The sequence below is a fragment of the Salvelinus alpinus genome, chromosome 4 (genome assembly GCF_045679555.1).
Source record: "Salvelinus alpinus chromosome 4, SLU_Salpinus.1, whole genome shotgun sequence".
NCBI lineage: Eukaryota > Metazoa > Chordata > Actinopteri > Salmoniformes > Salmonidae > Salvelinus > Salvelinus alpinus.
The window spans coordinates 37,848,380-37,860,924 of record NC_092089.1 but is presented as its reverse complement, the minus strand read 5'-3'; the positions used below and the strand labels follow the sequence as shown (position 1 = coordinate 37,860,924).

Genomic DNA, 12,545 nt, shown 5'->3' with positions numbered 1-12,545 from the left:
GCTCCAGAACTTTTGGATCATTTCAGCCAGTAGTTTTGAATGTGGTGCTCACAAGCCAAAACGGGTCTACGTTTTTTTGTGTACTATGGAATCCAATAGTGTACTTTGTCATTCATTTCATAAGATATTGTAGCGACCCGCACAGACAGCTGTGTGTTATGTGTTAGGCTAGTAGGTGGTTGTGTTGTACTGACCAGTACCCAGTGTTCGCGGGGTCCGACATGTCAATCAACCTGCTATCTGCCAATCACGGGAATGCCTGGAATGTTCTGATGCCGGGCATCCTGGCGGTTGGCGGAGTGGCGCGGAGGGGGGTTGGGCAGGGGGATGGAGCATTGGAAGTTAAGACCAGGTTTAGCCTTTGTTCTCTCTCTTGTCTGGCCTTCACAAGGGAAGGTCACGGTTGGCTTATGGGTTATCTTTCATTTATTTGGCCTGGGCTACGGCCAAACAGTAGCCTGTGTAAAGTTGGTTTAATAAACCGTCAATCCGTAAACTCAGTCCTCTGTCTGGACAATTGTTCCTTTATGATCTAGTCAGGTCATTACAATATGTTACATTTTTGCAATTCGTATAAAATGTTAGGAATCTAATTCGTACGATGTTACAAATGTGTTGTGCTTAAGATCCCGAACTGCATCTTTAACTTAATCACACATGTATTTCACTCTTCTGATTATCCCACTGGATCTTGTCTAGGACTATGTACTATTTTCTCCATCTATGTCCACCAACCCTATCATGTTTCTTCACCATTGAGACCTAATTGAAATGTCGTAATCAGCGATATCAGAAAATTAAAGATATAACGTTAGTAAGTCAAGGCAGAAGCTAGCAGATTCATTACTTACCAACAACAGCTGCAAATTCCAATAAAACATCATCAAGTTTTGAAGTTTACTTTCCTTGCTTTGTCTAACAACACTATCATGAATCTAGCAAATAATGTTTGTGGGTCAGCGTGCTGTATTTATTTTGTTTCATAGCACAAATGTTTAATGGCACGTTTCTCACATTGGCTTTAGCCATGAAGGGAGCAGGCCACCTGCCCGGCAAGTGCAGGGGGTTGCCTAGCAACACCGGCCTCTGTGGGAGTCAACGTCTGCATAACACGATACACTCCCATGATTTGTGAATCAGTATGAATCAGTTCAGACCGAACAGCTAAACGCCACAGCCGACAGCTAAAATGACTTTGAAAAAATACGATTTCTGCTAATAGGGTGAAGTATCTAACAAAATAACTACACTATTGCTTTCACTAATCATAAACTATTTACATATAATAGAAATTTCAGTACATTTGTGGACAAAATTCTTACTTAGCCTATTCAACCTTGAATTAGTCTTGATACCATACCTGGAGGGTGATGCATCATATTTTATGTTATAAAGTTATAAAAAGCATTATCCGAGGAAAGGAAACAGATAACCAATATTTTAGATTCAATCAGAAGTAACATTCTGCTCTCTTGTTGTTGTTTAAAATCAACCTTTGCTCATCTACTTTCAGTGCCATGATAACTCTGCATCATAAATATTTTCCTTGGGAACTGATGGATTCAACAGAACAGGCTGTTCTCATTGGGATGAATCCAAGAAAACTGTCATTGCCCAATACCAGCTTACTAAGTTTCAGCCTCACGGCTAGAGGGTAATGCCAAAGAACCCACGCCATAGCCTGTGACTGCTTGTTCATTTCATTTTCCATGTGAAGTTGGGCTGAAGAATTGCTGATGTATTTGAAGTACTAAGCTTTATGACACCAATGTAGCTTCCTGGAGCAATGCATGATAACAGCTGCAGCACCTGTTGCTGACAATGGCATGCGGCACTGAATTATGACATAATCAACTTTGACTGTTCTGTTCCTGAATCATCGACAGTACATTTTCAAAGCTGGAAAGAGGGAAAGTTGGTATGAGGTATGCAGAGAATGTCAGTTCAGGGAGTCATCGTCAATCTTCCATCACTGCATCAATCATTGCTCACATGCCTACCCGCTGAACTCATGGCATGAAGCTGTTTCATCATAGTGTCCTTTTCAGTGGGACAGAAAGTGAATAGCGCAGAGGCTTGCTGGGACATAGCTTCAGAAAGTGGCTGGGGCTGGGGAATAGCTGCCGAGGTTGACAGCCAAGGTGTCTGTTTCGGAGGCTGTGTTGATTTGGCAATGACTCTGAAACCTGACCATGCACCTTACAGAATGACCCCAAATAATTTCCCCAGCGGGCACTTGATGTTCCTCGATCTTAAAGAGGCCGTTATACTGTCTCATAGACCCATCAGCCATGATTTATCTATGTATACTGAAAAAATATATATACGCAACATGTAAAGTGTTGGTCCCATGTTTCATGAGCTGAAATAAAAAATATGCACAAAAAGCATATTTTTCTCAAAATCTGTGCACAAATTTGTTTACATCCCTGCATTTCTCCTTTGTCAAGATAATCCATCCACCTGACAGGTGTGGCATGTCAAGAAGCTGATTAAACAGTATGATCATTACACAGGTGCACCTTGTAGTGGGGACAATAAAAGGCCACAAAAAAATGTGCAGTTTTGTCACACAACACAATTCCACAGATATCTCAAGTTTTGAGGGGCAATTGGCATGCTGACTGCAGGAATATCTACCAAAGCTGTTTCCAGAAAATGTAATGTTAATTTCTCTACCATAAGCCACCTCCAATGTCGGTTTAGAGAATTTGGCAGTATGTCCAACCGGTCTCACAACCATAGACCACCCCTGCCCAGTCATGTGAAATCCATAGACTAGGGCCTAATTTATTTATTTAAATTGACTGATTTCCCTATATCAGCTGTAACTGTATATTTTTCTTCATTGTAGTTTGATTGGTGTTTGTATTTCTCCCTAAAACTATGATTAGAAGAAAATGATCACATCTAAATAGTCAGTTCTTAGTTTCGATGATTAATCTACCATGTTGTTATTAAAATGGTGTTAAGCAAAGATCACATTTAACAGAAAGGAACTATATACACAACAACTTGCTTGTGAGACCCACAGTTGGTCTATGAGAAATGTGGCATAACATATTGTTTGTCTAAAGTGATGATTGGTGATCAATAAAGACACATAAACTTCTACAATTATCTGTTTTCTTTAGAAAAGGATCTAGATAACATGTATGGCATCGCTAAAAAGGCCTTGATGTTGAAAATATCTTAAATATATTCATTACTACTCAAATCTGGTCAAATCTGTTCAGTGACAAAATCAGTATTGTTAAAGGACAATGTAAAGAGAGGTCCATCTATTGCAAAACTTCCAGATGGCGTGCTAGCATTTCCAGGATCCATACCTCTACATCATCACATGGAATTATTGTACAGATATAACTACAGGGCAACCCTTAATGAGGAATACCTGGGTAATCTGTCCACTAATACATGCACTGATAATTGCAACTTTGACGCATGATACAAGAACAATGGACTCCGAACATTACTCTAAGTCTCCACCTAGGTTTATTTATACAACTGTACAATTCTTTGGGGGAAAAAATAGATGATGAATGAATGTTAAATACATTCAGATGAAGGTCAAAATGTTCCCTGTACTTTGGCTCTGACATTTGGGTGAAAGATTAAATACAATGTATACTATGTGCGCAATTCTGCCACCAGAGGTCATATTACCTTGAGCAATATCCTGAAGCATTTAGCCTATGAGGTATCTGAGAAGTCTGAGGAGCATGACTGACCTTTAACCTCTTTGTGTGGTTTGGACTGGCTAATACAACGCTAATACAAGTCAATGAAATTAAAGTGGTGTTCGTCACTCTTTCCACTGGTCGCCTTCCTCACAGGACAGCTGTAAACCAACCTGAAACGCCAACCAACCTGAGCCAACCATGGTGACAGCATTGGCAATGGTATGATGTAGTAGGGTAAAAATAGAACCGTAACATTATAAGAGGCTCTGGAGAACAACAGTACAACACACAACCTCACACACAGACCAACTATCCTTCATCTCCAGCCAAAAGCAAGTCCCAGAGAAGCCTATAGATTAGCACATCTAACAGGTAGTCAGTCAACTCTCTCATCTCTGTCTCCACTATGCTCTACACACACAAGATTAACAGTCTAAACAGTGGGGATGTGTATCTGGTAAATGCCCACTGCGATGTAAAGGAGAAGGACCAGGAGAAGAAGGAGTCCTACCAGGCCACTTGGTTGGACTTGGTGATGGAAACAAGACCAGAACAACAGTATGTATATTAGCATGATAGAGTTTCATCAAATTTAGCTTTTAATCACTGTTCCAGCCGAGTGCTGTTGTTCATGTTCAATGTGTGCCACAAATTCATTATCATCATTCACTAAATTAACACATTTTCACAAAGATTATATTGGTCTTACAAATAACGTGTCTAAGAACAGCAGGACACTTTCAAACTGCTCTTTAAAAAAATGCTATTGCTTGATTCCAGGACCACATTGTTTGAGAACGACTCCTCGAGAAAGGAGACTTACAAGCAGAAACAGGTGGCTCATTTCTTGGTCCAGAGAAACCCAAGTCAGAGGATCAAGATGGGCACAAGGGGTGGAATGCTGAAGGAGTACCAGCTGCCATACAAGAACGCCCTCCGTGTGCCCATCTTCACTCCCAGCAAAGCCGCCTCGCCCAAAGACCTGTACAGATCTCCCTCTCCTTCAGAGTACAAGTCTATCATGGAATTTGAGACGATCGCCAAAGGAGTATGTTCAGATAAACAGGAGATTTTCGAAATCACTAAGGACTTACCTAAGGTCTCCCAACCTATCCGTGTTAACTTCAGGGCATCTAGTCTTATATCCCCAACACGTGAGTTTTCACACTCCTTCAGGGGTTGAAAGGGAAGAATGAATGTAGGACGTTGGAGGTAAAATGTAAAATCAGAGGAAATGATATCAGCAATGTGTAAATGGAAAAAGGGAAAGTTGAAGGGAATTATTAATTTATTTATGAAAGAGACTTTTAATTTTAACAGACTTCTGGCTGTGAAAGTTATGTTGAGGGAGCTGTTAACATGTGGAAAGGATAAAGTGAATTTCAATGGAACAGTGTATGACACCATTTTCTGGGTCAGTATCATAGACATCATGGTCAGTATATTCAACCTAGGAAAGTTTTTTATTGGCAAACCTCTAAGTTATTTTCATGGACATTAGCCGGTGCTGCTATACAAGGAAACAGAAGTTAATGTCGCCATCTAGGGGTGAAGCATCAGCATGGAAATGTATATGCCTTTCTTATACAATATGTAACGTTTTGACTGGTGTACTGTGATGTGATCTGTAATATAATAAATAAATCAAATAATAAAAATGAATCCAAACAAAGGATTTATTTATGGGACCTCATCCCCCTCCCATTCAGTATGTATTTTCACAGGTGTGTTTATTTTATTTCATTCACAGACAGACTTGCTTATAGTGGACATCAGTAACAAACTTCTAAAGGTTCTGTGTAATAGAGTCCCACAGTGGAGGTGTTATAACACCCATAAAACCTAGCGGTCAAACAGGGAAATGGTTCTAATCCTTTTTCCACCATTTTCCCCATAGGGAAATAAGGGCTGTGTTTCATGTAGGCTTACCCTGCCTGGCAAGATGTTTTGAAAACAATGTAAATATCTCTCGGACAAGTTGACTTTTATCAATATATTCGGCATTATTTACTCTCAGTTTCGAAAATGCTAATTATCATCAAAGTAGACATCATGCAAGACTGCAAATCCCTGCAAACTCCTGCAGGTCATATCTAGCTGACACCTTTGCTAACAGGTATTGTGTCAATTTAAAACTTGCACAAGACAGTTCACAGGATTGTCAATTTAAAGAAATGTAGCCAATTTATTAATTACTACATTTAGCTAACATTAGATAGTTAATCCAGAGATTATTACCTTTGCCTCAAATTGTCAGTCTCGTCCAAATCATCATGGTATTTGTAGTTCTTTATGGTAGCCACATTAGCAGCTAATTAGCATTCATTTGGGGGGGGGGGGGGGTAAATACAGGCAAATATATTGACAAAAGTCACCTTTACACGGTTATCAAAACGTCACATCAGGGTATGCCTTCACAAAATACAGCCCTTATTGTAAGTGTTTCAAAAATCCCTATGGGAAAAATGAATGGTGGAAAAATGATTGGAACCATTTCCCTGTTTGATCGCTAGGTTTTGTGGGTATTATGACTCATATTGTGGTACTCTATACTAATTCATTTCTGTGGTAATGTTGTATTTGATGATGCAGTTAAACATCTACGCCACCAGGTGGCATAGTGAACATACGGTTACTACAGCAAAACAACTTGGTGTCAGACAGTATACACTGAGTGTACAAAACATTAGGAACACCTGCTCTTTCTATGACAGACTGACCAGGTGAATCGAGGTGACAGCTATGATCCCTTATTGATATCAGTTGATAAATCCACTTCAATCAGTTTAGATGAAAGGGAGGAAACAAGTTAAATAAGGATTTTTAAGCCTTGAGACAATTGAGACATGGATTGTGTGTGTCATTCAGAGGGTGAAAGGGCAAGAAAAAATATTTAAGTGCCTTTGAACTGGGTATGGTAGTACACTGCTGGGTTTTTCACGCTCAACAGTTTCCTGTGCATATCAAGAATGGTCCACCACCCAAAGGACATCCAGCCAACTTGACACAACTGCGGGAAGCATTGGAGTCAACATGGGCCAGCATCCTCGTGGAACGCTTTCAACACATTGTAGTGTCCATGCCCTGACGAACTGAGGCTGTTCTGAGGGCAAAAGGGGATGTAACTCAATATTAGAAAGGTGTTCCTAATGTTTGTACACTCAGTGTAGTTGCCCCACTATGCAGAGCACTGCTGTCAAAATCCAATCAAATCAATCAAATATAATTTTATATGTCACAAGAGGAATAAAATACAAAAGAATGAAGCTATATACAGGGAGTACCAGAAACATAACACTGTGCATGGGTACGAGGTATTTGCATGTATGTACATAAAGGCAGGGGTAAAGTGACTAGGCATCACAGTAGCAGAAGCTGAATGATCTCTAGAGGTCCCGTCCACGGTCCTCCTAGTTCAAGTTCAGTTCCAGTTCCACACCTCTGTCCCACCTTCCCACATAGGAACATTGGGCACCCCGGGCTACTGCTTCAGCCTAGAACCAGCACCCTTGTCTGAGGTGGGGGGAAATTACTTGTTCCTGGCGGTAGATACAGCAGATAGAGGATTACCATGCCTCAAGGATTACCATACCTACCCGAATGTAGTACTAAGGTTTATTAAATATTGGCAGGGGGCGCTGTTTTGAAGCCACCACGCAGCCATTTCGATGCTATAAAATTAATTTATTAATTAATGTCTATATTTGTTTTTGACAAGTATATTCTATTACAGACACCATAATGCATATTTTTAAATTATATTAAGTGAATTGAATCTGAAAATTCTAAATAAAAATATATAAAAATATTCCTGAAAGCATTTTTGTTTTACAAATGTTACTGTCCCCACTAGAACAAAGAAATACTTAAATACATGTCATTTTATCCGTGAAACATTTTTTTTTAAATACAGTGCAATTCGATTAATTCCTATGGAGGACTGCTCCTTCTGGGGTATACCAATATGGCAGCCAGTAGCTTCAAAGCCTCTCATTTGCCATTACATGGCATTAGCATTCCAGGGTTTATACACATCGTTGTCTACTAAGGCCTTGCTAATCTCACAGCCACACAATGAGTCTCAACAGACCTTTGCAAGTTTTTTTCAGGAAGCTGATAAAGCATGGGCAGAAACACCTGTCGTATCTATCCTTATCTAACTCCCTTTATTGAGCTGGCAGGCCAGATCCTGTTTCTTGGGTAAACATTTGTCTCTTTTGAAAAGTCTGACATTATACACCACTATTAAAAAGGCACTGCCTCTGAAATATGGCTGCACAGTTCTCTAGTCATGGTTCACATGGTTCATATTCACTAATCACTAATTGTCACTATTCACTAATTGTCTCAAACGTTTATTGAAAACAAATAGGCATACATTTGCACAATGAGCACTATTTGTCTCTCAAATACATACACTACTGTTCAAAAGTTTGGGGTCACTTAGAAATGTTCTTGTTTTTTAAAGAAAAGCAATTATTTTGTGCATGAAAATAGCATCAAATTGATCAGAAATACAGTGTAGACATTGTTAGTGTTGTAAATGACTATTGTAGCTGGAAACAGCTCATTTTTAATGGAATATCTACATAGGCGTACAGAGGCCCATTATCAGCAACCATCACTCCTGTGTTCCAATGGCACGTTGTGTTAGCTAATCCAAATAGTACCCGCAAACACCAGTCTCAATGTCAACAGTGAAGAGGTGACTCCGGGATGCTGGCCTTCTGGGCAGAGTTGTAAAGAAAAATACATATCCAAGGCTAGCCATTAAAAAGAAAAGATTAAGATGGGCAAAAGAACATAGACACTGGACAGAGGAACTCGACTCCGGCATCCCGAAGTCGCCTCTTCACTTTTGACATTGAGACTGGTATTTTGCAGGTACTATTTAATGAAGCTGCCAGTTGAGGACTTGTGAGGCGTCTGATTCTTTAAACTAGACACTAATGTACTTGTCCTCTTGCTCAGTTGTGCATCGGGGCTTCCCATTCCTCTTTTTATTCTGGTTAGAGACAGTTTGCGCTGTTCTGTGAAGGGAGTAGTACACAGCGTAGTACACAAGATCTTCAGTTTCTTGGCAATTTCTCTCATGGAATAGCCTTCATTTCTCAGAACAAGAATAGACTGACGAGTTTCAGAAGAAAGTTCTTTGTTTCTAGCCATTTTGAGCCTGTAATCGAACCCACAAATGCTGATCCTCCAGATACTCAACAAGTCTAAAGACGGACAGTTTTATTTCTTCTTTAATCAGCACAGCAGTTTTCAGCTGTGCTAACATACTTGCAAAAGGGTTTTCGAATGATCAATTAGCCTTTTAAAATGATAAACTTGGATTAGCTAACACAATGTGCCATTGGAACACAGGAGTGATGGTTGCTGATAATGGGCCTCTGTACGCCTATGTAGATATTCCATAAAAAATCTGCCGTTTCCAGCTACAATAGTCCTTTACAACATTTACAATGTCTACACTGTATTTCTGATCAATTTGATGTTATTTTAATGGACAAAAAAATTGAACGGTAGTGTAGTTACAGTTGTTAGCTAGCTAGCTCATTTTAGCCATATTAGCATTGACATGAAATCCGTCAAACCACCTCAAAACAAGATATGGTATCAAGATGAAACTAGCTGAAACGACCCACTTACAGTTCCCCACAAGGCAGTTTCATGTCATTGTTGCTAGCCATCTGGCCATCCAGAATCACAACAACTCATAGACTTCTGCCCCATTAAGGGAGTGAGCGCTATTTATAATAAGGGTTACATGGAGAAAATCTTACCTCTGAAATGAAAATGACTGCCCCTCCCTTCAGCAAAATATATTTACCTAAACCCTTGTTCTATTTTCTTCAAAATCTTAAGCTAACAAGTGGTGGGCCTGTGCTTTTTGCCATTTTCTTTAATAAAAGGTAGGCTTATGGCATACTCTCTCATACCCCCTCAATTCGAGTCTTGGTTTTAACTTAACAGCCCTTCACTGACACGGAGGTAGGCTATTTAAAGAGTGCATGGTGGGTGGAGGAATTGACCAACAAATCTGTGGATATAGCAGCCTACAGCCTAAATTCGTCTGTGCATGGTGGGTGGAGGAATTGACCAACAAATCTGTGGATATAGCAGCCTACAGCCTAAATTTGTCTGTGCATGGTGGGTGGAGGAATTGACCAACAAATCTGTGGATATAGCAGCCTACAGCCTAAATTCGTCTGTCAAACAGGTAGACCTATCTCTTATTTCTTAAATAGGAAGAAATATGCTCCAACACAAAGCCCTCTTGTTGTTAGTAAAGTCTAAAATGAAGACTGTGCCTACTCGAATTTACCTACTTTCAGCAACATGAGATGTCTATAGGCTAGTCCGTGCGTAAGATAGTGCATTTTTTAGACTAGGCCTAATCAAAATGTATTTTCTGAAGAAGCCTTTGACTCTCCCCCTGAACTGCCACCTTAGGCCTACACAGCACAGCCATTGGTTAGGCAGCACACAAAAGGTTTTTGATCAGCAAGAGCAGAGCAGGCTTGGAATATTCATTAGATTGTGTAATGCAGCCTAGTTGTATTTACACCATCCCAGCAGCTATCTTAGAAATATAACTGTACTTTGTAGCCTATAGGCTATAGGCTATGGATCATTTGATTTAGACAACACTAAATAGCCTGTAGATTGGTTAGCTGACAACTTCACAAAAACAATGTGCATGTTCACTCCCTTAATGGTGCAGAAGTTTGTGAGTTGTTGTGGTTCTGGATGGCTAGATAACTAGCAACAATGACAAACTGCCATGTGGAGAATCTAAGTGGCTTGTTATAGCTAGTTTCATCTTGTTCTTGATACCATATCTTGTTTTGAGGTGTTAGTTGAGGTGTTAGTTTAGTTGAAAATGAAATATCATACAATTATTTTATAACACATTTCTTATACATTTGTACATTAACTTTGCATTGAATATTATTTTAAGTGATTTTTAAGGTGTTCCTAAAATAAATAATTCAACACAACGCCTGAATATATAAACTTGCCTTTGTGACAGCTGAAAATATTTATTTATCATGAAATAAGATATTTCCACCCAACCTTTTTGTGAGATTATGATAACATCCATATGATTTCCCTATCTAAAACAAATCAATAAATGTAAATTATACATAATATACTAATTTACCTAAAAATATGGATGTGGTGGAAATGACAAGGTGTGGTGGAAATGACATCTATGTAAAATAAAACTTATGAAAACAATATTTTATTGCAAACACTTTGAACAACCATTGTAGAACATGTAATTCATTTAAGAAAAAGTAAGATTCCAAAAGTGGGCAGAGCTCAAGGAAGTAGGCCAGTGGTTTTGAGAGATAAGCCCAGATTGCAGAGGGGTCATCCGCATAGAAGAGCTCAGTGAGCAAAATGAAACGGTATCATTTGTGATATGTCCAACACAGGTGTGGAGGGTCACCTGCATGTGAGAATCACCAAAGTAAACTGCCTGGATTTCACTGGTATATTTACGCAGGTAGTTCTCTCAGTGGCACAACTTTGGAACTTTGGTTTTAGAAGTGGGGGGGGGGGGGGGATTATTTGTTTGATCCAGTTGGATAAACACTCCAACCAGCATACCCGACCGCTCAGAGGTGTCTGCATGGTCCTAAAGCACACCATTGCCTCAATTTTGTATCACATTCAAATGATAAAACTGGAGGGGACAAAAATGCAATTTCAGAATGTGAGGGGGTCATTCCCCCCGTCCCCGTCCCCGTCCCCAGTGAAAGTTGCGCCCCTGAGTTCTCTGCAAAGTCAATATGCACGATGATCTCCTCTTTCCGCAGATTCTTTTTTAATTCTCTCAGTTTGGAGTATTGGTGTCGAAAGTTGTACATATGTTTTCCCAACTTCTCTTTCAATCCTTTGGAGAAGTCCTCCAGTAGAATCTGCAGTGTGCCACACACCTTTTCTTTTATTGTCAGATGTACAGTGAACTTCTCCATGTTTCCCTCTTTGTTTTTCCTTCTCTCTCTCTTCAGCTTTGTTTTTCCACTCAAACCACCATGTCTGCTATCCAGCATCAAAGTCAGATTGTTAAGCTCTTTGGCTTGGCAAAGGGAGAACTCTGTGTACATGCACTCTTTCTTCAGGTTCTCACAGCAGAAAGACTCAATACGGTTCTCATTGTTGTTGCAGCTTATCACTTTGTGATACTGTAGTTTGTCAGCCATGAACTGGAGGTTGGTGAGGGTTTTGCAGAGACATGTGTCCTTATCTTGGACTGCTGACTTGACAACCCAAAAAGGACGTCTTTTGCAGAATTCACAGTATGAAATTTAAATATCTGAATATTCCCTTAAACTTCTGATAAAGGTTCTGAATTGTGCCATTCAAGAAGCGCTTCTGCTTTTTCTTCTTGTTCCTTGTTAGTGTGTCCTTTTTCCCTGTTGTTGCTCTGCTGTTGTCATCACGTTCATAGAATCTAGTGATCTTCTCTTCTGTGGCAGTGCTAATTCTGTTACACTGATTTTTCCTGGAGTATTGAAGACTTGATGGCGTGTTTTCATTTGCCCTCATTGCTTTTGCTGAAAATCTAAATTCTCTGTTTGCGGCTTTGACCAGGCCATACTTTCTCAGGATGTTGCCTCTGAGCATTTTTGAAGCCACTTGTTTGTCCTTGGCACTGCACATTTTGTTAATAGTTTTGTTTTAACTCTACAATGATGGTATTTTGAAACAATAAAATGCTTCTCAAGTTCTCCAGAGTTCCCTTCATTTGCTGTTTTGTCTTTGGGGAATCTTGTCTCTCCATTTTGTTCATCAGTCGATCATACCTTTTTTTGTATTTCTCAGCTTTCCGTAAAGCATTATCAAGTT

At 39.6% G+C, this 12,545-nt stretch overlaps 1 protein-coding gene across 1 annotated transcript; it reads left to right on the top strand.

Annotated features, from left to right (window-relative positions):
- The first annotated feature begins 3,984 nt into the window (after nucleotides 1-3,984).
- LOC139573473 (telethonin-like) lies at nucleotides 3,985-5,341 on the top strand. The gene is made up of 2 exons (XM_071396955.1): nucleotides 3,985-4,241; nucleotides 4,464-5,341. Exons 1-2 carry the CDS (start codon nucleotides 4,090-4,092, stop codon nucleotides 4,864-4,866), a joined length of 555 nt encoding a protein of 184 aa, XP_071253056.1. The 5' UTR covers nucleotides 3,985-4,089; the 3' UTR covers nucleotides 4,867-5,341.
- Nucleotides 5,342-12,545: the final 7,204 nt, after the last annotated feature.